Genomic DNA, 26,645 nt, shown 5'->3' with positions numbered 1-26,645 from the left:
ACGGTGCCATACAGAATAGCAATTAGATGCAAAGCTGTTCTTTTCGTGGGCAAGCGTATGCTTATCTACCCGGACGCAGTGGTCTACAAATGTATGCGTATGATTGGCGGGGAAGGTAAGCGCCCTGCTGTGGAATGGTCTAAACAGAATGGAGGGTCCACTGCAATTTCAGAGCAACATTAATAAATTTAATAAAGCGTACCACAAAGATCAACAAATGTAAACGTGCACAACGCGCACATCCATATTCAGAACTGTTTCTTAATATCTGCTTGTATACTATGACTGTTTTATTAACAACATGCTGACCAAGATCCTGTAATACCAAATATTTATCTACTAACATTCTTCCACCACTCATGATGTATTGTAAGCCACTTTGAGCCTGCAAAGAGGTGGGATAAGGTGGGATACAAATGCAACAAATAAATAAATAAATAAATTAATTAATTACTGGAGCTCAACAAACAGAGACACAAGGTTACAGGCAAGGCAGAGGGGCAGGACCAGCTCACATCCCAGCATGCTTTTGTCTCTTCAAGCCCAGAGCTTTACACTATCCCCCCTATTCCTTATACTGGGAGCCCCCCCCTCCCCACACCTCCAGTGAGGCTACTGCTGGCTCTGAGATCTCCTGTGGCACCAGGTACTTCGTGGAATGGATTTCAGGACAGGAGAGGGTTATTATTAGCACTCTGTGGCCCCCTTGTTTGCCCAGAGAACAGATATTCAGCTCCTCTTTCATTCCTTGCCTATATTAGGCAACAGGACCCCTTCTTGGAGTGGGAGGAGGACATGCTCATTGCCGAGGCACATATTCTGCAGGGGAATCTTTCTCACAATCAGTCTGTTCTCCATCCCACCTGCAGCTTTTGCTCGTTAATTACTTCATAGCTCTGGTGACTCTTAAGAGCACCTGCTTCAATTATTTTATGAACTAGCCTCTGCCCCCTGTGTTTATCCTGAGCAGAAAAAGTGAATACAGATGTCCCTGTCCCCCCACCACTCCAGGATCAAGACCGTAGCACCAGAAACCTGCCACAGTGTCATGGCATCGCTCTGCCCAGAAGAAAGCTGCACATGCATCAAACATGCCATCCTGGTGATTCCCAGCCCCTCTCTTGCCCCCTCTTAAAGGCCGGACACTTACCCTCATTGTTGCCCCCAGGTGGATGATAGAAAGAGAGGCCCAATGAGATGATGGCTGCAATTTCTAGGATGATTAATGTCACGTCCTGCAGCGCCTCCCACACTAACTGCAAAAACGTCTTGGCCTTTTTGGGTGGAATGAAGTTTTTGCCGAACACCTGTCTTCGTTTCTCTAAATCTGCAGGATTTCCGGACAAACCTGGAGGAGGAAAGAATGAAAAATAAAGTAAGCACTAGCAGAAACAAACGGGCAAAAAGGTTATCAGCACTTTTTGGCAGGTCATGGCTGCAGTTCTAACCCAGCCCCAGTGGCAGATGTGACCCCCTTTAACCTCACCTGTGAGGGCTCCCAGCACATCACCCTCATTCCCCAAACCAAACTCAAGACGATTTCCACATACGCAGAGCCGAGATGGTCCCTGCTCAACAGAGCTTACAGTCTATTTGAGACTAGGGAGTTTCATTTATTATATGAATGATTAAAACAACATGGATAATAAGGGGTTTAAGAGTTAAAAGCTGCCTCAACAAGGCAGGAAGAGTCTGGATTTGAATTGGACCAGAGATGGAGCACAATATAAAGACTTACCAAACTGGAAGGAATGGAGTCTGGAGTTGGCAGCGGAGGAGAAGGGGACAGAGAAGAGGGACTTACCTGGGGAGAGATGTAAGGAGCTTTTCGAGGTTGCTTCTAACTCCTATTCACCTGTTCCCTTACCCCTTATTTGTCCCGTTTGTCTGTTTTGATTAGATTGTAAGCTCTGTCAAGCAGGGACCGTCTCTTACACATTTAGAGTACAGCGCTGCGTACGTCTAGTAGCGCTACAGAAATAAGTAGTAGAAGCTGCAAAATGAACATGAACCTCACCTGAAGGCTGTATCTGCAACAAAATATGGGCAGAACAGACATGGTGTTATTTTGCTGCCTCAGCCTGGCAGGCCTTTCTTACACAATCTCCCCCCAACCCCACCACCCTGAAAATGAATGGTGCTGAAACATGAAGAAAAGAGCCATCAGCAGCCCCTACTTACAAGCCAGGCTGAGTCCCTGATTGATGTCATCAGGCCCTCATCCTCTGATCAGACCAGTCCTAGCCCTCCTCCTCTCCTCTCCGAAGGGCATGGCGGTGTAAGAGCCTGCCAGAGACGGCTAGGGGGAACAACCCACTCCCTTCAGCTGGAACTTAGCAGAGGAAAGGAAACACAGCCAGCAGAGAATGGGGGCTGTCCGGTGTCCCAGAGCTACAGGATAAGCCAGGAGGAGGGAGGCTGAACATATGGCGGTGGGGTGGGAATGGAGGAATCAACAAATGCCTTCCTGTAACACTAAAATCACCAGGCCCACAATAAAATCAGACCCTGCTCCTAAGCCCTAAGAGGTGAAGGCCAGGGAGATGACATCCAGGGACACGTGACACAGACGAGACATTCCGAGCAAAAAACAGGAGGCTGGAAGGGATCAGAAGCAGCGAAAAGAGTGGAGGGTACGTGGGGAAGAGGTGCTGTAAATGTATTACTACTACTTATTTCTACAGTCCTACAGACATACGCAGAGCTATTTCCAAATAATTAAGAGACAGGACAAATAAGGGATTTTATGGGAAAAATTAAAACAAACATGGGTACTGAACAGGTGGAAAAAAGGCCAGAGACGTACCCACTCAGAAAGTCTATTCTGCAGGTAGTGGAAGGTACGTGTGCGATACCACCCCAGGGAGATGGGCCTTGCTAGAGCTTGTGTGCCAACATATTCCAGATTTCTCTCTTTCTTCTCCTTTGTCCTCCCTAGCTCAGAGGGTGCCACACATGACTAATTAAAAGAAATTAACGAAAGCTCTCACAATATCATTTTCTTAGAAGGGGCATGAGAGTGGCCAGTGGTGGCCTCCATCTGCCACAGAAGGAACCAAATTTAAAATGGGTTCTGGGTCAGTGACCTGACATCATGACATTACAAAGAGTCCACTCCTCTGGGGCCAAGAGAACCCTCATACCACTAGCCAAATGCATGAGAGTAGCCATACTGGGTCAGACCAATGGTCCATCTAGCCCAGTATCCTGTTTTCCAAGCCAGGTCACAAGTAGTCATCACACAGAGATGGAGGAGTGACCAGCTCCTGTCTTGCTCGGCAGGCCTTGCACTCTGACTTCAAATCTAGAAAATGACCTGGGCTGAGTCTGTCACAACAACTGGACTGGCACCATTAATGGTGCAGGGGATAGCACTGGGATCAGGACAGTGAATCCACTCCTCCCTTACCCCATCTGTCAGTCTGTCACAGGGGGCATATGAGGAGGGAAGCGGATGGGAAAACAGAACTGAAACATGATGAAGCTCCCCAAAAGACCAAACCATGTATAACAGGGTGGGGGTCACAGGGTCTCAAACCACAAATTGATACTAGAAGGGCAGTGTGTCAAGGAGAGGAATGTGTGGAGGAAAAGCAGGGGATTTCCCTTCCCTCGTACAGCAGACACAGGGGAATACCCCCAGACTGGACTTTCCTCTGAGCTTTCATGTCCTCTCCTGTCAGAACGTTTCGCTGGAGAATTTTAATGGCAAACGGAAGCTCGATCTATCCCAGGTCTCCAGGCCTCAAGTTGTATCAGACCCTTCAAAAACAAGCAGCAGAGGACCAGAACCTCAAGAAGAGAGTCAAACATGTCAAAAACAGTGAGGAGGATGGAAACCTTTTAATTTAAATTGTGCTTGGAGGTTGGCTCTCGCGTTGTCACATTCACATCGGAAGGTTATTCATTGGAGTACAGTTCATCACTCCGACAGTGTATGATTTGACCAGCTGTCCATCTAATTAGAACCCTGATGCAGGCAATCTTTCTGCCGAAACATGGCCATGTCGGGTCAGCTGGTAGGAATAAAAAAATACTGGTTCAGTTGAAGGTTTCCATCTCCTCACTGTTTGGCGTTCTTATCAGACCCTTCAGCCATCAGCTACGGAGCAGGTTTCAAACCACATCATACAGCTAGCTAGGCATCTCTCCAGCACTCTACCCCCCCCCCACACTTATGAGTAGCAGCAACCATACTCCTGCCCCCCCCTCCCCCCGGTCTGAATCCAATCAAGGCCAGCGTAACCATCAGGAAACCAGGCGATCGTCTAGGGCAGCAAAGACCTACTGCAGTTAAAAAGGACCCTCAGTACGGATATGTCCATCTACGCATTTTTACTGAATTGTTATGGAATGGGTGATGTGAAGAGATCATGACTGTTTTGTTAAATTATCAAATGTTTTCTTGGGGGGGGTGGGGGCAATAGGCACCTGAAAGAATTTGGGGATATGAGCACAAAGGTGAAGTTTTGTACTGGCTCTGAGTCCACTCAGTTCCAGGCTGGGAATACAGCATAAAGCTGTGTGGTCCGAACATAAGCAGATAACCTTAAGCCAAAGAAATCCTATAGCACACAGCTCCCACCTCCCATCACCTTAATCCTCTTCCAGCAAAAGGGAAGAAAAGCAGATTTTTCACAGAAACCGGCAGGTAAATCAATGAGCTTGCCTCCTGCATGTCTTTGAAGGGGTAAACAAACATGTGGACAAAGGTGAGCCGGTTGATATTGCGTATCTAGATTTTCAGAAGGCATTTGATAAAGTCTCTCGTGAAAGACTACAGAGGAAATTAGAGGGACATGGGATCGGAGGTAGTGTCTTACTGTAGATTAAAAACAATGGAGAAGAGTCCCATGCTGGGACCTCTGCTTTTTAACATATTCATAAAATGACCTAGAGATGGGGGTAACTAGTGAGGTAATCAAATTTGCTGATGACACAAAGTTATTCAAAGTCGTTAAATCGTGGGAGGACTGTGAAAAATTACAAGAGGACCTTACGAGACTGGGCGTCTAAATGGCAGATGACGTTTAATGTGAACAAGTGCAACGTGATGCATTTGGGAAAGAGGAACCCAAACTATAGCTATGTCATGCAGGGTTCAGCATTAGGAGTCACGGACCAAGAAAGGGATCTAGGGGTCATCGTTGATGATACGTTGAAACCTTCTGCTCAATGTGCTGCTACGGCTAGGAAAGCAAATAGAATGTTGGGTATTATTAGAAAAGGGATGGAAAACAAAAATGAGGATATTATTCTGCCATTGTATCGCTACATGGTGCGACCGAACCTCGAGTATTGTGTGCAATTCTGGTCGCCGCACCTCAAAAAAGATATAGCAGGATTAGAAAAGATGCAGAGAAGGGCGACGAAAATGATAAAGGGGATGGGACGGCTTCCCTATCAGGATAGACTGAAGAGGCTGGGGCTCTTCAGCTTGGAGAAAAGGCGGCTGAGGGGAGATATGGTAGAGGTCTATAAGATAATGAGTGGAATGGAATGGGTCGATGTGGAGCGTCTGTTTACGCTTTCCAAAAATACTAGGACAAGGGGGCATGCGATGAAGCTGCATTGTAGTAAATTTAGAACGAATCAGAGGAAAGTTTTCTTCACTCAACGTGTACTTACTCTGGAATTCGTTTCCGGAAAAAGTGGTTAAGGGGGTTGACTTAGAGAATTTAAAAAAGGGTTGGACGGCTTCCTGGAGGAAAAGGCCATAGAATGTTATTGAATGGACGTGGGAAAAATCCGCTATTTCTGGGATGGGCGGGACAAATTGTTTGTTCTTTTGGTCGCTGTTGGAGACAGGGTGCTGGGCTCGATGAACCCTTGGTCTGTCCCAGCATGGCGATGCTTATGTACTTATAACTGCAAACGAAGGACATTTGTAAGGCAGCAGGCCACATCAGAGAGGACAAAACCTGCTCTGCAGTTCAGTTCATGAAAAGTGGGAAAACCCAGCAGCAAACCACCAAGAAAAGCAGAGCAATGTGACGGAGCTAGGAGGAAACCCGCCTGGCAGTGGGCATCTTAGGCACATGAACAGCCAGAAAACACCAGCCATCATCAGTGATTTTGCAGCCCTTGAACACAGACACATCAGCTGCAGGACAGTCTGGCTTAGAGGTTGTCAGCCATTACCTTTGTTCCCCCCCCTACCATCCTAGCCTTGGCAGACTCATTCCAATCTTCCACAGAATTAGGCAGCTGAAGGCCTGCAAAAAGGTGCAGCTGAGCCATCCTGCAGGCGGCTGAATGCACACGCTCGAGGCACAGGAAGTGAGAACTCTGGCTTTCAGCAACTCCCGCCCTCAGTACCAAGCTCTATCTACTGTGAGCTCATGCTATTCTCCCCCCTCCTACTCTGGGGAATGTGGTGTCCCCCCCCCCCCCCCCCACCAAAGACACACATTCCCGGAGAGAGGGGGCTGGGCTGGTTGTGTTGATGGGCAGATGTGCCCGTGCAGTGCTTCTGGTATGCGTATACCCAGGGTGTGTTAGATGCTGACTCCTCATCCAGCACCTTAGGTAACCACCCTACACCTGTCCTACTGACCCTTCCCTCCAGTCTCCACCTTAAGCAGTTAACCCCCCCCCCCCCCTCCCCGGCAAATCACTCCCTCTGCTTTAAGCCATCCTGTTAAAAGTTTAGGGCAGGCAGTAAAGGATGCAGAGGACTTAATAGGAACAAACTCCCTGAACCCATACGCCAGGCCCCCTCCCTACCCATCTTCAAATCATTGCTCAAAGCCCACCTCTTCAATGTCGCTTTCGGCACCTAATCACAACACCTCTACTCAGGAAATCTAGACTACCCCAACTTGACATTTCGTCCTTTAGATTGTAAGCTCTTCTGAGCAGGGACCGTCCTTAGTTATTAATTTGTACAGCGCTGTGTAACCCTAGTAGCGCTCTAGAAATGGTAAGTAGTAGGAAAACCAATGCTGAGTTACACTGAACCCAAGGCATAGCCACAGGTGGGTCACGGCCTGTCCGATCTGAAGTCAGATCCACCCAAGTCAGTGGCAGAAAAAACACTAACACTGCCTACTGCCCACCTCGGACTTCACCAAAAAATCAGTTCCGTCAATGCTTCCGATCGAGCCCAGCAGCCTGTCGATCCCATTGGTTACGGGCTCACTTCAAGGCATAAGCGGCGGCTTCCCCACATCTACCCGGCTGATGATGATTTATAAACTTTTCAATCCTGTTATATCAGTCGCCTTGGCTCAAACGGTTTCGATTCCTCTCCGTACTGGGTCAGGACAGCTGGCAGGAAGAGCTTTTTGGCAGGTTTTTATTAAGTGAATAAAATATTTTAAAAACTAGAATTTTCTCTGAAGAGCTGAAACCAATTAAGCTAAAAACAGCACAAGATCGAGGGAGTGGTGGTGGTGGGGGGGGGGGGGGGGGGAGCATAATGTGTTTACAGTACGTGTGGGTGGATGTGACTCCATGGTGGGGGTGTGTGTAACATGCCGTGAGTAGGTTTACACTCGTGTGTGTGTATTATGTGCGTCATGTGCTGTGTGTGTGTTGTCTTATACGTAACTCCCTCTCTCTCTCTCTTTCTGTCCTGGGGGGGGGGGGGGGGTAAGGACCAGCTTCCACAGCCCAGACGCACCTCCTAGATCCTGTGGGAGCAGGTGGGAAGCCTCATCTTAGGATAAGACCCAACAACACCTGTCAAAGGGTGGGCACAGAGCAGAGAAAGCAGATATGTCTTCAGAGCGAGCCACTATGAAGTGTGAGTGCCTGCAATTCAGTCACACGCTAATTAAAGGTGTTAAAATTATTCTTTTCCTGATGGAGAGATCACACTGACATCAGCGTAAAGCCAACACTCACTTTTCTCCTGCATTTTTAAGCTGTGCAAGGCTTTCTGGGAAGAGGCTGTTATAAAATGTACAAGCATTAAACATCTCTTCCCTGGGTTACAAAGCTGGAGGTGAGCAGGGGACTGGGTTAGGATATTAATTCTTATCTTTATCCCATGTCTTTCTCAGCCCAAAACAAGTTACAAAACCAGCTCACAAACACAATTAAAAAAAAAAAACAAGTTCAAATGCATAACACCCAGGTTACAAACATTCTAACTACATGAACATTAGAAACTGCCATTTCCCCGTGAACACCTGTGATCAGACATGTGCAACCCTAGCTTATTCTTTAACTAGCTGTTGAGCCCGTAAAAACGGGCTAGTAAAGGAAGGGGGGGGGGGGTTTGAAAGCCCCCCCCCCCCCCGGAGTCCCCTCCGCCACCCCTCCACCCGGGCACCTAGCTTCACTATTCAAACCGCCGGAACGCAGCACACAGCTCATCTGAGCTGCCGTCGGCCTTCCTTCTTCTCTGCGTGTGTTCCGCCCTTGTGTGACGTAACGTCGGCGAGGGCGGGACACAAGCAGGTAAGGAAGGCCAACGGCAGCTCAGATGAACTGTGTGCTGCGTTCCGGCGGTTTGAATAGTGAAGCCAGGTACCTGGGCCGGGTGGAGGGTGGGTGGCAGCGGCGACTCCGGGTGGGTGGGGGGAGCGGTAGCGGCAACCCTGGGGGGGGGGGGGGGGGTGCGGTGGTGACGGCGGTTCCCTCACTCGTAGGTGCGCAGGTTCCCTCTGTCACGCTGCCGTCATCACGTATTGAAACGGGGGCGGGACAGAGAGGGTCTCTACTGCGCATTTGCGAGTGAGTACGCCTCTTGCCATTTATATGTTTGATGGGACACAACGTGTTTGGGGGTTTGAAACAACATTAAAGACAGCACAATCCAGTTAATAATATTCACGAAACCACCACCCCCCTCCCCAAGCAATGTCATCCCATCAAGAAATTAGGATGCACAACAAACCAGAGCTACTGAATCTGTGAAGGCTTGAAGAGTTGAGCAACAGGTCTCGTTATCAGCAGTTTTGTCCTGGGTCACGTCCCTCATAACACTAAGCACCACCTAGAACAGTGATCTTCAATTCAATGCCTGGGGGCCAGTAGCGGCCCTCCTCGTCTTGCTGTTTTTTTCCTGCTACCCTGCCTCTACCCAGTCTCAGGACAGAAAGGGAAAGTGGAAGGAGGGGAGAAGAGCCACATCCTTGAAGGACAAGGCATTTCTCAATAGACAAAAGAGAATGCATTTGGAAAGGCCCACAACCCCCTCCCAATGAAGTCTGAAGGTAGACTGGTGGGGATGGATGTCACTGACACACACTGGTCAGCAGTGTCGTAGCCCAGCATGGTGGTGGCTCTTCATTGACTCATTAAAATCTAAAGTGGCTCCAGCTTACAAATGAACAAAGACCATGACCCTAGATCATTCCACTCACAACAGCTTAGCAGCTGGAACGGACAATGTTTTATGTTTCACTGACGGCTCTGTAACCCTCTCTGAAGGTTTTAACATTTGCACTCAAACTTCTGGACTAACTTTAGGATGTTCAACTATGGATTATACAACTCAGGAAAATATTCAGAACAGTGTTCACCTGGGGCGGTCAAGGTTTTTTTTTTTTTTTTTTAACTTTGGCCATTGTGGCTGAAATAAATCTGTATATTTATTTATTATTACATTTGTACCCCGCGCTTTCCCACTCGAAGCAGGTTCAATGTGGTTTACATAGTAATAGGGATTACAGAATATTGATAAAAAATAAACCTTAAGTATAGCAGAATAACAAAAGAGGTAGGTAGGTAGAGAAGGACAGGGGTGAAGGGAATAGGAGAGGTATGAGCAAGGGTAGGTGAACATTGGAAGAGGGGTGGAGGAGGTGGGAGGGGGATGGGTTACAGGATAAGCATAGGGAATTTTGGTGGGAGAAGTAGTCTAGGTCATTGTCGTCTCCTGGATATGTGTTGGGTAGTAGGGTTCACAGGATTAGTTTGGGTCATTAGGATAGGCTTGCTTGAACAGATGGGTTTTTAGTGATAGTCACTGATTGATCTGATAGGTCTGGGGAGGGCATTCCAGAGTTGGTTGCCTAAGAAGGAGAAATTGGATCCATAATAGGTTTTATATGAGTCCTTTGCAATATTCAGCCTGGCATCCAGATATACGTCAGTGAACACACAGATTCACTGGTGACTGGTGCAGTGACACAGCCACGGGTGGATGTGGGCCCAGACCCTCCCAAAATCAGTGCTCCCTGGGTGTGAAGAACTCCTCTTGCCTGGAGCATTTACAACCTGGGCAGCCAGCAGCAGTATCCCCTGGGCCAGCGGCAGCTCATGGGCGCTGCCGTCAACTGCCCAGGCGGCAAGTATTCTTCGGCTGGTGGGGCTTGGGATCCCTGCCAACACAGGTACTTCTATTTTTAGTCTTGGGGGGTGCTGTAGGGTGAGGGTGGGGGCTGGATGAGGAGAAAAACTTTCACACCACCCACTTTGGGCTCAGACTTCCCCTAGAAGAGGTATCTAACTACATCACTGGACTGGAGGGGGGGGGGGCCCTATCCAGTAGCTAACCAGGTAAAGTTTCGCTGTCATCTGGGGGCTCCCTCTACTTTGCCCACAGACTGCCCCTGGCATTAACTGGATAAAGCAGCTGAAAATCCAGGGAAGACCCCAGTCAGCGACTGCACAGATATACAGGGCTTTGAACACAAGGCCAACCTTTTATTATTAAATCTTTACACTTTTTATTTACAACTTACAGTAACCCTTTTACGTATTCTCCTGTCACCACTTTGTGAAGATTCGCCTCCCTGAGCTCCCAGCACCAGACAGTTCCCCAGGAAGTTTTTACTGACATAATTATCTTTACAAGCAAGACTTTTTCAGGTTTCTTCACTTGCTGTCTGTAAGTCTGAAACTCTACAATTGTATAACGGGGAGTCCTTCCCAGTGCAAACCTCAGAGCAGGACTGTCTTCTGCCTCCAGCAGTTACTGCTTTCAGATGCTCGCTCTGGCTTTCAACCCAGGTACTAGCGAACACAGCCCCAGGCACTCAGTAGTTGACTTCTCACCCTAACAGGACTTACACTAGGAAAGAATGGGGAAACAACCAGCTTCGCAGCGACTCTTACCTTCCACAGGAGATGTCTTCAGCCTCCGACAGATGTTCTGTACCCCTCCATAGATCTCACTGATCCTTGCCACAGCCTCGCTGCTCCGCAGCTCCATGAGGACACGCAAGTCCGCCAGGCTGCAACCAAAATCCCCCTCATGGTTACCCTCCGCTACAGAGTTCATGGTGTGAGGGTCAGTGGAGTTGTTTGTCATTTTGGGAAAAGAAAAGTGTCAAAAAGAAAAAAAAATACGGAAGAAAAAAACAACTATGGAAAAGGCAGTTCCGTTTTTCTTGGTTTGTCGATTCACAGGTTGTGGAGAGCAGCCTCAGTCAGCAGGGACAGGATTTTCCCAGGGAAGACTTGGCAGGGGTACCCCTCCCCTCCATATGGAAGAGACGTTAAACAAGCCCAGCTCCACCAGCTACAGATATAAACAGGACGTCCATGTTACCCAGGCGACCAGCAGCACGGCACACACCTCTTGTGCGAGGAGGACCAGGGATCCCTGGATACACAGCACGCAGGGCCCGGTCACAGCTGGAAAACAAGGAAGCAAGAGGCAGTGGTTAAGTGACAGTAGGAGAGTGCAGACAGACAGTCTACTATGTTATAATTTGTATTGTTTGAATATTTTTAAAGCTGTAATTGTCTAGTGCTCACGTTTGATTTTTTTTCTTACTGTACACCGCCTTGAGTGAATTCCTTCAAAAAGGAGGTAAATGAATCCTAATTAATACATTAATTAATCATACACGGCTTGGATACTGAAACCATTTAAAACGCATCTGAAAACTAGTTTCATTACTGAGGAACGTGATGGATTTCTTATTTAGCAGCCCCCCACCACCACCCCCGGTGTGATTCTGTCCCCAGAGGAGACAGTCCTCACTCTGAAACAAGAGAAATAGTGCCGGACGCATTTGGCACACTTTACATCTCAGTTCAAGGAGTAGTGGGGCTTGACTGGCAGCTCCATTCTTACACACCTACACAGATGCAACACAGATGGTTGGAAAGCCACAGCCCTGTCTATCACAGATGGAGGACGCACACCCTGTCTCAGCTTCTGGAGCCTAGGTGCAAGGAACGCCATATGTGGAACAGAAGAGAAATGCAAGAAAATTACAGCCTATGTCTGGCAGTATCAACCCAAGATACTAAACATGAAAGTCTGTAACTCAGCACATTAACAGTGACTGCACATGACATTACGTTTCAGCATTCAGCACAAGACACCTATCCATCACCCCTCCAAACCAGAGGGCTGAGAGCCATACTGTCAGAGGGAACAGTGCAGTAGCCGTCTAGCGATTAGGGGGGTTCAAATCCCACTGTGGTTCCTTCTGACCTTGGGCAAGTCATTTCATCCACTGTTTCCACAGGTACAAATACACTGTGATTCCCCCCCCCCCCCCCCCCCCCCAGGGACAGGAAAATACTTATGTGTACCTGAATGTAATTTGCCTTGAGCTCTATTACTGAAAAGGCCTGAGCTAAATCCAAACATATTAACATCAAATAATTCAAATGGAAAACAGAATGGGGGAGGCCGGGGGGGGGGGGGGGGGGGGCTATAGACCACTTAGCATCAGCAACTGGGGAGGAAAGGGGAGGGGTGTGGCGGAGGTTGGTGTGTTTGGATTTTGCTGCCTCTAAGTGGGGTCAGAGGGCTGTCAAAGAATCCATGATCAGCCAGGAAAATCTGACTCATTAATCACCAGAAACACTAATACTTTAATCTGTAATTAGCACATACTGTGTGTGTGTGGGGGGGGGGGGGGGGGGGGTGTCACGTGGTGAACTGAAAGAGTGGAAGCCTGAAAAAAGCAGCTTTGGATCACCAGCCTTAAAAACAGCTTATTTTGCTGGGTGGACATACCAACATTGAGAATTATAGCAACAGACCCCCAAAAACAGGGGAGGAAAATCAGTGAGATTTATAACAGAAGCATGAGAAACTAGAGACAGAAGCTCAACCACTCTGTGCTGCAGAACTCAGGAGGCGGCGATACATAAACCTAACTGCAGTAATAACCAAATTAATTAATTCCATCGAGGGATCACACACACCACCCACTGCTGGAGTAGCTTTGTATCTCACACCAAGATGGACTTCAAAGTGGAGACTGAGACCCAAAATAAGAAACTACTAGACATCTCAAAGATAAAGAAAACGGAGGAGGGAGAGGCAAGCTGACTGGCATGCCCCAGTCTGCGATTCAAAGCCATGTCAAATTGTGGCAGTCTGGCTACTGGGCTTCTTGGCTTACCGCAGGGGAACACAATCACTAAAGATGGAATGAGCACATAGCATTGGCGTACCAAGGAACACCAGAGACAGCCCACACCCAAAGGTACTGTACAAATGACAAAAAGACAAGATCTGTTCTACTTCTACCATATGATAAAATTGACAACTCCTGTCAAGGTGACAACTTCTGAAAAAATAGACGAGTTGAAGACCTTCCTTCAGACGGTGCTGAAGAAATTACCGAATGTACGTAAACATGAAATTTCAGTGTTGCCAGTATTTTAAAAAGTTTACCGGTATTGCAGTTCGATTAACAGGGAATATACATCTTGCAAACACAGTTGAAGTCAAACAGTCAATGGAGAAACCAAAAGAATTAAATGCCTCATGCGTTGTGACCAACTGGAAAACAGGCTGCATGAATGCACTGAATGACTGAAAGTGACATTAGCAAAAGTTCAAGACTTAAAAGCAGTATCACAACTTTAAAACTGTCAACCGTTCTTCCTGTGACAATATTGTCTAAAATGATCTCTAAGGTGCAACTCGGAACTCAATGTAGAACGTTACACGATCTGTAACAGGAGAACTCTCAACCACATTAGCTAGTATAGGGACCGGAGGAGCAGATCAACAGCAGCGTTGGTTTAAGGACGATACTTCCGATTGGTACACTGTATCGAGGGGACATCTACAAGGATCATTCCTCTCGTTTCACATGCTCAATTTATACTTGAATCTGCTTCTTAAAAAATGATGACAGTAAAGACAGATGTCGGGATTTATGCAGATCACATTTTAGTATTTGTAACATTTTGATTAGAGAGAAGCATGGTTTAGGATTAATGGACTGTCAAATTTGAACAAGACAGAAGCTATGATCATCTGTCACGATATAGGATATATTCCTGCTTCTTTTTTTGGAAATTGGCAGGGCGTGAAGTTCCGATATAGATGGAGGTCCAGACTTAAAACTTTGTTTTCAACTTCATATTTTAAAAGCAGTGCATGACTTGTTTGCAGAGTCTTCTAAGAATTCTAGTACAAAGTAGATTTTTGAACAGTTGTTCAGGTGTTGACCTTATGTGTTGAGTGTTGTAATATTTTATATCCTGGTTGTCAGAAGTTGTGCTCTGTTCTGTTCAAACTAAAGTTGTTTGACTGCTGGCATACATATTACACCTGTTTTATAAGGCCTACATTGGCTTTCAGTTAAGTTTCAGACACGTTTTAAATGCCTTTGATTTTTTTTAAATGTTATCTGTGTTTCCATCTGTTGATTTAGCTTCCAGACTGCAATTTTATAATCCGGTACATGGCTTACAATCTAGTCATTGAGTTCTTAGTTATTCCCTCTCTGTCGTTTGCTCGTCCTTAAATCCCGTTTCCCTACTGCTCCAGATTACTTGTCTCGCCTTCTTATTCCCTATTTTCTGTCTCGCTCCCTCCATTCTGCAGGCGCCAAAATTCGACTTGACATTACTGGTGCCACTGCTGTAAGTTAAAGCTGGTCCAAAGCTCTGGAACCCCACACCTGCACGTATCAGATCTGAACCCTCCTGTGTCAAATTTAAATCAGCTATTAAAACTCACCTCTTCTCTCTGGTGTATCCTCCTCACTCCTGGTTCTGTTCTCTCTCTCTCCTTTCTACAGCACGATTTAGTTTTGGGTAAACCACTTAGAAGGTATAGCAAGTGTCCGTAAATAAATAAGGGTAACTAACTTCTGACTCCATGTGCAATTTTTCCTGAAAAGGTGCAGGAAAATGATCTCAGCTGGAGTAGAAGAGGATAAGTAAGTCTCGTTACAGTATGTGCAGGCCGGCGTTAGTTCTCATGTGTGTGACTAGCTAGTTAGTTGCTTCTTCCACTAAAGGTCTGGGAGAAGAGCCAAGCTTCACCTGCTTCCTAAAGCAGAGGTAGTTTTGAATTAAGCAAAGCCTTCTTGGGATTGATTTCCAGAGTGTAGGAGATAATCCAGAGAAGGCTCCTTGCCGGGTGTCACATCACATGATTTCCTTTGCAAAGGGTGTGCTTGGGGATATTCCTTGGAAGGACTTTTGAGGTGTTGTCAGAGAGCCTTGTTGTTAAAGTACTCTGGCCCATTACCTTTTAAGAGCCTTGAAGATCACACTTTTAAATTTATCCTTGTACTGCACTGGTAGCCAGGGAGGTTTCTGCAGAAAGGCTGTGAAGTGTTTTCATCCCTTACAACCTTCTATCAGTCTGAATCAATTGGAGCTGGTGCAAACCTTTTGCAGTCAGACCAACATAGAGCCCATTATAGTAATCCAGCCCCTCTAGGTCATTTATAAATATGTTAAAAAGCAGCAGTCCCAGCACAGACCCGTGAGAAACTCCACTATTTACCCTTGACCATTGAGAATACTGACCATTTAACCCTACTCTCTGTTTTCTGTCTTTTAACCAGTTTTTAATCCACAATAGAACACTACCTCCTATCCCATGACTCTCCAATTTCCTCTGGAGTCTTTCATGAGGTACTTTGTCAAACGCAATCCAGATACACAAGAAATTCTCAGCAGTCAGATTTAATCATGCAAAATTTATTTATTTAGATTTTGCTCACACCTTTTTCAGTAGTAGCTCAAGGTGAGTTACAATCAGGTACTCTGGATATTTCTCTGTCCCATGAGGGCTCACAATCCAAGTTTGTACCTGAAAATTGCTCAACTTCCCAAGGGCAGGTGGGGCCTGGGTGGAGGAAGGTAAGAACAACTACAGCACTGATGGGAGATTCGAGATGCTACCACCGCAAAGAGGAGCCGGGAAGAAAAGAGGCAGCGCCACAGACCCCAAGCCACCGTTGCCGCAAAGAGAAGGCGTGCTCAAGCGGCTGCTGTACAGATCCCCAGTCACCATCAGCACAAGAGTGGAGGAGATCAGGAGCCACAGGAGGAAGGAAGGGAAAAGAAGGAGATGCTACAAGAGGAGGGAGAAGAGGGAAAAGAAAAGAAGGAGCTGCCACGGGAGGAGGGGGAAGAGGGAAAAGAAGGAGCTGTCGCGGGAGGAGGGGGGAAGAGGGAAAAGAAGGAGCTGTCGCGGGAGGAGGGGGGAAGAGGGAACAGAAGGAGCTGTCGCGGGAGGAGGGGGGAAGAGGGAAAAGAAGGAGCTGTCGCGGGAGGAGGGGGGAAGAGGGAAAAGGAGGAGCTGTCGCAGGAGGAGGGGGGAAGAGGGAAAGAAGGAGCTGTTGCGGGAGGAGGGGGGAAGAGGGAAAAGAAGGAGCTGTCGCGGGAGGAGGGGGTAGAGGGAAAAGGAGGAGCTGTCGCGGGAGGAGGGGGGTAGAAGGAAAAGGAGGAGCTGTTGCGGGAGGAGGGGGGAAGAGGGAAAAGGAGGAGCTGTGGCAGGAGGAGGGGGGAAGAGGGAAAAGGAGGAGCTGTGGCAGGAGGAGGGGGGAAGAGGGAAAAGGAGGAGCTGTCGCGGGAGGAGGGGGAAGAGGGAAAGAAGGAGCTGTCGCGGGAGGAGGGGGGAAGAAGGAAAAGAAGGAGCTGTCGCGGGAGGAGGGGGGGAAGAGGGAAAAGGAGGAGCTGTTGTGGGAGGAGGGGGGAAGAGGGAAAAGGAGGAGCTGTGGCAGGAGGAGGGGGGAAGAGGGAAAAGGAGGAGCTGTGGCAGGAGTAGGGGGGAAGAGGGAAAAGGAGGAGCTGTGGCAGGAGGAGGGGGGAAGAGGGAAAAGGAGGAGCTGTCGCGGGAGGAGGGGGGAAGAGGGAAAAGGAGTTTCTGCAGATGTGCTAGTAAAACTGTAATGCCTACCAGAGGCTTCATTGTTCTTTCCTGAAAAGAAGGAATGGGAAAGGGTAAGAGTGGGCAAGGATAGAAATGAAGAAAAGCAGAACTGACAGGTGAGGAGGAGGGGGACAGGCAGATTCAAACTGTCAAGTCAATCAGCAATGCCAAATTACATCCCCTTCCTGCATTTTTGCAGGGCAATTATTCAGCTCCTTTTCTACTCTCTCCACTCATTATTTCGCCATCCAGCCACTTAGCATCCAAACAGTCAACATCCTTATCCACGTGGAGGGGCATAATCGAAAGTGGGTGCCCATCTCCGTGGGCGGCCATGCGAAGGGACGGGACAAACCGTATTTTTGAAAAAAGATGGGCGCCCATCTTTTTTTAGATAATACGGGTTGTGCGGGGCAAATGCCTAGGATTTGTTCGTTTTTCAGCTGTGCGCTATCAGTTTTCAGCGATAATGGAAACCGAAGGCGCCCAGCTCAAAAACGAACAAATCCAAGGCATTGGGTCATGGGAGGGGCCAGGATTTGTAGTGCACTGGTCCCCCTCACATGCCAGGACACCAACTGGGCACCCTAGGGGGCACGTTTACAAATTTAAAAAAATTAAAATAGCTCCCAGGTGCATAGTACCCTTCCCTTGTGTGCTGAGCCCCCCAAAACCCACTGCCCACAAGTCTACACCATTACCATAGCCCTAAGGGGTGCAGGGGGGACCTACATGTGGGTACAGTGGGTTTTGGAGGGCTCAACATTAACCAGCATAAGTGGAACAGGTAGGGGGGGATGGGCCTGGGTCTGCCTGCCTGATGTCCACTGCACCCACTAGCAACTGCTCCAAGGGACCTGCATACTGCTGTCAGGGAGCTGGGTATGACATTTGAGGCTCGCAGACAGGCTGTCAAAAAAAGTTTTTAAAGTTCATTTTTTGTGGTGGGAGGGGGTTAGTGACCACTGGGGGAGTCAGGGGAGGTCATCCCCGATTCCCTCCGGTGGTCATCTGGCCATTTGGGGTACTTTTTTGGGACTTGGGTTGTGAAAAAAAAAGGGTCCAGCAAAAGCGACCCAAATTCTCACTTCTGCCGCCCTTTTTTTTCGATTATCGGCCAAAGGCGCCCATCTCTCCTCGGCTGATAAACACGCCCCAGTCCCGCCTTCACCATGCTTCCGACACGCCCCCGTCAACTTTAAGTACATAAGTAATGCCACACTGGGAAAAGACCAAGGGTCCATCGAGCCCAGCATCCTGTCCACGACAGCGGCCAACCCAGACCAAGGGCACCTGGCAAGCTTCCCAAACATACACACATTCTATACATGTTATTCCTGGAATTGTGGATTTTTCCCAAGTCCATTTAGTAGTGGTTTATGGACTTGTCCTTTAGGAAACCGTCTAACCCCTTTTTAAACTTTGCCAAGCTAACCGCCTTCACCACGTTCTCTGGCAATGAATTCCAGAATTTAATTATGCGTTGGGTAAAGAAAAATTTCCCCAATTTGTTTTAAATTTACTACACTGTAGTTTCATCGCATGCCCCCTAGTCCTAGTATTTTTGGAAAGCGTGAACAGATGCTTCACATCCACCTGTTCCACTCCACTCATTATTTTATATACCTTTATCGTGTCTCCCCTCAGCCGTCTCTTCTCCAAGCTGTATAGCCCTAGCCTCCTTAGTCTTTCTTCATAGGGAAGTCGTCCCATCCCCGCTATCATTTTAGTTGCCCTTCGCTGCACCTTTTCCAATTCTACTATATCTTTCTTGAGATGCGGCGACCAGAATTGAACACAATACTCAAGGTGCGGTCGCACTATGGAGCGATATAACGGCATTATAACATCCTCACACCTGTTTTCCATACCTTTCCTAATAATACCCAACATTCTATTTGCTTTCCAAGCCGCAGCAGCACACTGAGCAGAAAGTTTCAGTGTACTATCAACGACGACACCCAGATCCCTTTCTTGGTCCGTAACTCCTAACGTTTCCGCGACAGATTGCAGTTGAAGACGCCCAAAATTGGCTTTCGATTATACCGATTTGGGCGCCTTTGCGAGATGGGCGCCCATCTCTCGATTTGGGTCGCAATATGGGCGCCCATCACTTTCGAAAATAAGGCTGCTAGTCACTTAGCCTCAGCTTGCAGCTTGAGAGAGATGGAGGGGAAGGTCTCCCTCATCAGATGCTACCTGAAGTGACTCAGCCAAGATAACTGGCTGGTGCCACAGCCCCTGCCCATGAAGTACTGTATTGGATGTGGAATTTCCATAGAGTCGTTCAAACTTACGTGTATGTGCGAGAACTGAGCAGGGCCTCAGTGGCCTGAGAGATCTAGTCCCAGGAGTATTCTTTACTCTTCTGGAATGATATCAGCATTCTTACACTGCTAACTGTGCCAAATGATCGTAACAAAAAAGTGTAAATGCTATGCCTTTTTAATACTTTATATAAAAATACATCAAAATTATGTAGCAGTAATTGCTTGTGTTTCAATGCTTCATTCCCATGGGCCAGAAGCGAGACTAACTGGAAGAAAGGGATAAGAGCTGACCATAAAATCTTTGCAACTGAGTCCATTGCCGTGTGTTCAATATATTTGCCGATTCTGTTCAATATATTTGTGAGTGACCTTGCCGAAGGGTTAGAAGGTAGTTTGCCTATTTGCAGATGATACTAAGATCTGTAACAGAGTGGACACCCCGGAGGGAGTGGAAAACATGAAAAAGGATCTGAAGAAGCTAGAACAATGGTCTAAGGTCTGGCAATTAAAATTCAATGCCAAGAAATGCAAAGTGATGCACTTAGGGAATAGAAATCCACTGGAGACGTACAGTGGTGGAAATAAGTATTTGATCCCTTGCTGATTTTGTAAGTTTGCCCACTGACAAAGACATGAGCAGCCCATAATTGAAGGGTAGGTTATTGGTAACAGTGAGAGATAGCACATCACAAATTAAATCCGGAAAATCACATTGTGGAAAGTATATGAATTTATTTGCATTCTGCAGAGGGAAATAAGTATTTAATCCCTCTGGCAAACAAGACCTAATACTTGGTGGCAAAACCCTTGTTGGCAAGCACAGCGGTCAGACGTCTTCTGTAGTTGATGATGAGGTTTGCACACATGTCAGGAGGAAGTTTGGTCCACTCCTCTTTGCAGATCATCTCTAAATCATTAAGAGTTCTGGGCTGTCGCTTGGCAACTCGCAGCTTCAGCTCCCTCCATAAGTTTTCAATGGGATTAAGGTCTGGTGACTGGCTAGGCCACTCCATGACCCTAATGTGCTTCTTCCTGAGCCACTCCTTTGTTGCCTTGGCTGTATGTTTTGGGTCATTGTCGTGCTGGAAGACCCAGCCACGACCCATTTTTAAGGCCCTGGCGGAGGGAAGGAGGTTGTCACTCAGAATTGTACGGTACATGGCCCCATCCATTCTCCCATTGATGCGGTGAAGTAGTCCTGTGCCCTTAGCAGAGAAACACCCCCAAAACATAACATTTCCACCTCCATGCTTGACAGTGGGGACGGTGTTCTTTGGGTCATAGGCAGCATTTCTCTTCCTCCAAACACGGCGAGTTGAGTTCATGCCAAAGAGCTCAATTTTTGTCTCATCTGACCACAGCACCTTCTCCCAATCACTCTCGGCATCATCCAGGTTTTCACTGGCAAACTTCAGACGGGCCGTCACATGTGCCTTCCGGAGCAGGGGGACCTTGCGGGCACTGCAGGATTGCAATCCGTTATGTCGTAATGTGTTACCAATGGTTTTCGTGGTGACAGTGGTCCCAGCTGCCTTGAGATCACTGACAAGTTCCCCCCTTGTAGTTGTAGGCTGATTTCTAACCTTCCTCATGATCAAGGATACCCCACGAGGTGAGATTTTGCGTGGAGCCCCAGATCTTTGTCGATTGACAGTCATTTTGTACTTCTTCCATTTTCTTACTATGGCACCAACAGTTGTCTCCTTCTCGCCCAGCGTCTTACTGATGGTTTTGTAGCCCATTCCAGCCTTGTGCAGGTGTATGATCTTGTCCCTGACATCCTTAGACAGCTCCTTGCTCTTGGCCATTTTGTAGAGGTTAGAGTCTGACTGATTCACTGAGTCTGTGGACAGGTGTCTTTCATACAGGTGACCATTGCCGACAGCTGTCTGTCATGCAGGTAACGAGTTGATTTGGAGCATCTACCTGGTCTGTAGGGGCCAGATCTCTTACTGGTTGGTGGGGGATCAAATACTTATTTCCCTCTGCAGAATGCAAATAAATTCATATACTTTCCACAATGTGATTTTCCGGATTTAATTTGTGATGTGCTATCTCTCACTGTTACCAATAACCTACCCTTCAATTATGGGCTGCTCATGTCTTTGTCAGTGGGCAAACTTACAAAATCAGCAAGGGATCAAATACTTATTTCCACCACTGTATGTGCTAGGTGTCGAGAGTCTGATAGGTACGGACGGGGAAAGGGATCTTGGGGTGAAAGTATCTGAGGATTTGAAGGCGACGAAACAGTGTGACAAGGCGGTGGCTGTATCTAAAAGGTTGTTGGGCTGTATAGAGAGAGGTGTGACCAGCAGAAGAAAGGGAGTGTTGATGCCCCTGTATAAGTCGTTGGTGAGGCCCCATCTGGAGTATTGTGTTCAGTTTTGGAGGCCGTATCTTGCTAAGGATGTAAAAAGAATCGAAGCGGTGCAAAGAAAAGCTACGGGAATGGTATGTGATTTGCGTAACAAGACGTATGAGGAGAGACTTGCTGACCTGAACATGTATACCCCTGGAGGAAAGGAGAAACAGGGGTGATATGATACAGACGTTCAAATATTTGAAAGGTATTAATCCGCAAACGAACCTTTTCCGGAGATACGAAGGCGGTAGAACGAGAGGACATGAAATGAGATTGAAGGGGGGCAGACTCAAGAAAAATGTCAGGAAGTATTTCTTCACGAAGAAAGTGGTGGATGCTTGGAATGCCCTCCCGCGGGAGGTGGTGGAGATGAAAACGGTAATGGAATTCAAACATGCATGGGATAAACATAAAGGAATCCTGTTCAGAAGGAATGGATCCTCAGCAGCTTAACCGAGATTGGATAGCAGAGCCGGTAGTGGGAGGCGGGGCTGGAGGTTGGGAGGCGGGGATAGTGCGGAGCAGACTTATACGGTCTGTGCCAGAGCCAGTGGTGGGAGGCGGGGAGGCAGAGATAGTGCTGGGCAGACTTATACGGTCTGTGCCAGAGCCAGTGGTGGGAGGCGGGACTGGAGGTTGGGAGGCAGGGATAGTGCTGGGCAGACTTATACGGTCTGTGCCAGAGCCGGTGGTGGGAGGCGGGGATAGTGCTGGGCAGACTTATACGGTCTGTGCCCTGAAGAGCACAGGTACAAATCAAAGTAGGGTATACACAAAAAGTAGCACACACGAGTTGTCTTGTTGGGCAGACTGGATGGACCATGCAGGTCTTTTCTGCTGTCATCTACTATGTTACTATGTGTGTGCCCTGCAGCAACAACAGACAAGACAAGCTGAAACCCGGAGCAGGGCATCACAGTAATCCTAGGGGGAAGTGTATGAATATGCAAGTATGAATGAATTTGGAAATCCGAGCAAGAAAGGAGTTAAATGTGTGTCTGCAAGTTAAAATTATTACTAATGTCTGATGCCTAGAGAGATCCAAATTCCAAATCCAAGGAAACTGTAAAGCACCAAACAGAAAGTAAATGTACAGGGTGATGTAAACCAGATCCCTAAAATGTAGATGTAGTCACTCCCAAATAAAAAGAAATAAAAAATACTTCCTAAAAAAATAATCCAAAGCAGATGCAAGAAGCCAATTTAAATACAGAAGCAGCCTAATGGTTAGAGAGCAGGGGCTGAGGAACCAGTGGAGTTCATTTCAAATCCCATTGCAAATCACTTAACCCTCTCAGACACGGAAATACCTCCTGCACCTGAATGCACACTACTTTGATACCTTTCAGACTTGTACGTGATATATAAGAAACTAAAATACATATATCTGCAAAAATCCTTATTATTATTTGTTACATTTGTATCCCACATTTTCCCACCTATTTACAGGCTCAATGTAACATAACATAGTAACATAGTAGATGACGGCAGAAAAAGACCTGCATGGTCCATCCAGTCTGCCCAACAAGATAAACTCATATGTGTATACCTTACCTTGATTTGTACCTGCCTTTTTCAAGGCACAGACCGTACAAGTCTGCCCAGCAGTATTTCCCGCCTCCCAACCACCAGTCCCGCCTCCAATCTCCGGCTCTGGCACAGACCGTATAAGTCTGCCCTCCACTATCCTCGCCTCCCAACTACTAACCTCTCTTCCCCCACCTGCTCCGCCATCCAATTTTGGCTAAGCTTCTGAGGATCCATTCCTACTGCACAGGATTCCTTTATGCACATCCCACGCATGTTTGAATTCCGTTACCGTTTTCATCTCCACCACCTCCCGCGGGAGGGCATTCCAAGCATCCACCACCCTCTCCGTGAAAAAATATTTCCTGACATCTTTTTTGAGTCTGCCCCCCTTCAATCTCATTTCATGTCCTCTCGTTCTACCGCCTTCCCATCTCAGGAAAAGATTTTTTTGCGGATTAATACCTTTCAAGTATTTGAACGTCTGTATCATATCACCCCTGTTTCTCCTTGCCTCCAGGGTATACATGTTCAGGTCAGCAAGTCTCTGCTCATACGTCTTGGAACGCAAATCCCATACCATTCTCGTAGCTTTTCTTTGCACCGCTTCCATTTTTTTAACATCCTTCGCAAGGTACGGCCTCCAAAACTGAACACAATACTCCAGGTGGGGCCTCACCAACGACTTGTACAGGGGCATCAACACTTCCTTTCTTCTGCTGATCACACCTCTCTCTATACAGCCTAGCAACTTTCTCGCTACGGCCACCGCCTTGTCACACTGTTTCGTCGCCTTCAGATCCTCGGATACTATCACCCCAAGATCCCTCTCCCCCTCAGTACCTATCAGACTCTCCCCGCCTAACACATAAGTCTCTCGTGGGTTTCTACTCCCTAAATGCATCACTTTGCATTTCTTTGCATTGAATTTTAATTGCCAAACCTTAGACCATTCTTCTAGCTTCCTCAGATCCCTTTTCATGCTTTCCACTCCCACCCAGGTGTCCACTCTGTTGCAAATCTTAGTATCATCCGCAAATAGGCAAACTTTACCTTCTAACCCTTCGGCAATGTCACTCACAAATATATTGAACAGAATCGGCCCCAGCACCGATCCCTGAGGCACTCCACTACTCACCTTTCCCTCCTCCGAGCGAACTCCATTTACCACCACCCTCTGTCGTCTGTCCGTCAACCAGTTCCTAATCCAGTTCACCACTTCGGGACCTATCTTCAGCCCATCTAGTTTATTTAAGAGCCTCCTGTGGGGAACCGTGTCAAAAGCTTTGCTAAAATCTAAGTAGATTACGTCTATAGCACGTCGATGATTCAATTCTCCAGTTACCCAATCAAAGAATTCATTGAGATTCGTTTGGCACGATTTCCTTCTGGTAAAACCATGTTGTCTCGGATCTTCCATTACTTTTCCAATAACCGAAGTGAGGCTTACCAGCCTGTAGTTTCCAGCTTCTTCCCTATCACCACTTTTGTGAAGAGGGACCACCTCCGCCGTTCTCCAGTCCCTCGGAACCTCTCCCGTCTCCAAGGATTTATTAAACAAAACTTTAAGAGGACCCGCCAGAACCTCTCTGAGCTCCCTCAATATTCTGGGTTGGATCCCGTCCGGTCCCATGGCTTTGTCCACCTTTAGCTTTCCATGTTGTTGATACACACTCTCTTCCATGAACGGTGCTATATCCATTCCATTCTCAGGTGTACTTTTGCCAGTCCCTCGCGGTCCTTCTCCAGGATTTTCTTCAGTGAAAACCGAACAAAAGTATCTATTTAGCAAATTTGCTTTTTCTTCATCATTATCTACATAGCGGTTCGCTGTATCTTTTAGTCTCACAATTCCCTTTTTAGTCCTTCTTTCACTAATATACCTGAAGAAATTTTTGTCGCCCCTCCTTACATTTCTAGCCATTTGTTCTTCCGCTTGCGCCTTCGCCAGACGTACCTCTCTCTTGGCTTCTTTCAGTTTCATCCGGTATTCCTTCCCGTGTTCCTCTTCTTGAGATTTTCTATATTTCTGGAACGCTAACTCTTTAGCCTTTATTTTCTCAGCCACTTGCTTGGAGAACCATATCGGTTTCCTTTTTCTCTTGCTTTTATTTACTCTCCTTACATAAAGGTCTGTGGCCCTATTTATTACTTCTTTCAGCCTGGACCACTGCCCTTCCACTTCATGTACGTCCTCCCAGCCCATCATCTCCTTCCTCAGGTATTCCCCCATTTTACTAAAGTCAGCACGCTTGAAATCCAGGACTTTGAGTTTAGAGTGGCCGCCCTCCACTTCAGCCGTTATATCAAACCAAACCGTTTGATGGTCACTGCTTCCCAGGTGTGCACCCACTCGGACATTTGACACACTATCCCCATTTGTGAGCACCAGATCCAGCATCGCTCCGTCCCTCGTGGGTTCCGTCACCATCTGTCTGAGCAGAGCACTTTGGAAAGCATCCACGATCTCTCTACTTCTTTCCGATTTGGCAGACGGAACCTTCCAATCTACATCCGGCAGATTGAAATCTCCCATCAACAGAACCTCTTTTTTCTTTCCTAATTTTTGAATATCTGCGATCAGATCTTTATCTAGTTCCTCTAATTGTGTCGGGGGTCTGTAGACAACACCCACTTGGACTGAGGTTCTATCCTCTCTTTTTAAGGTGATCCATATCGCTTCTTCTTTTCCCCAGGTCCCTGTCCTTTCAGTCGCCATGATATCATTCCTCACATACAGAGCTACTCCTCCACCTTTTCGACCCTCTCTATCCTTCCTAAATAGATTATAGCCTGGTATGCTTGTATCCCATTCGTGGGAACCGTTGAGCCATGTCTCTGTGATTGCAACAACATCTAAGTCTGTGGCGTACATAGTACTGTAACGGCGTTAGACAGTTCCGGTACGAACAAATACAAGGTGATATTGTGGTAAAATGAGATTCATTTATGGTAGGTAGATTAGGGGAGCTTAGAAAGAGAAAGAGTTAGGATATGTCCATTACGGTCTTTGGTTACGTTATGTGGCAGGTAACCAGGTTTTTTTATGTTGGGTCGGTGGGGTATGCCTTTCCGAACAGGTTTGTTTTTAGTGCTTTCCGGAAATTAAGGTGGTCGGGCGTAGTTTTTACTACTTTTGGCAGTGTGTTCCATAGTTGTGCGCCTAAGTAGGAAAAGCTGGTTGCATAGGTAGATTTGTATTTGAGTCCTTTGCTGCTTGGGTAGTGGAGGTTTTAGGTATGATCGTGCTGATTTTCTGGTTGGCAGGTCGATGAGGTCCGGCATGTATCCCAGGGCTTCGCCATAAATAATTTTGTGAACTATCGTGCAGATTTTGAATGCAATTCGCTCTTTGATTGGAAGCCAGTGCAGTTTTTCTCGGAGGGGTCTGGTGCTGTCAAAACGCGTTTTTCCAAATATGAGCCTAGCTGCTGTGTTTTGGGCGGTCTGAAGTTTCTTTATGATTTGTTCTTTGCATCCCGTGTAAATTCCC

The 26,645-nt window shown here is 47.2% G+C and overlaps 1 protein-coding gene across 3 annotated transcripts in view; it reads right to left on the bottom strand.

The window, feature by feature from the left end:
• The window catches only part of ATP2B4 (ATPase plasma membrane Ca2+ transporting 4), a 168,829-nt gene that overhangs the window by 79,739 nt on the left and 62,445 nt on the right, over nucleotides 1-26,645 (bottom strand). For all 3 annotated transcript variants that reach the window (XM_030221070.1, XM_030221071.1, XM_030221069.1), the window contains exons 2-3: nucleotides 11,011-11,532; nucleotides 1,151-1,348 (exon numbers count right to left, since the gene is read on the bottom strand). In XM_030221070.1, coding sequence (XP_030076930.1) covers nucleotides 1,151-1,348; nucleotides 11,011-11,206 — 394 coding nt within the window. In that variant the 5' untranslated portion in view covers nucleotides 11,207-11,532. The remainder of the gene's footprint in view (nucleotides 1-1,150; nucleotides 1,349-11,010; nucleotides 11,533-26,645) is intronic.

The sequence above is a fragment of the Microcaecilia unicolor genome, chromosome 12 (genome assembly GCF_901765095.1).
Source record: "Microcaecilia unicolor chromosome 12, aMicUni1.1, whole genome shotgun sequence".
NCBI lineage: Eukaryota > Metazoa > Chordata > Amphibia > Gymnophiona > Siphonopidae > Microcaecilia > Microcaecilia unicolor.
The sequence above is the reverse complement of the archived record's forward strand: the minus strand, read 5'-3'. Positions and strand labels throughout refer to the sequence as shown.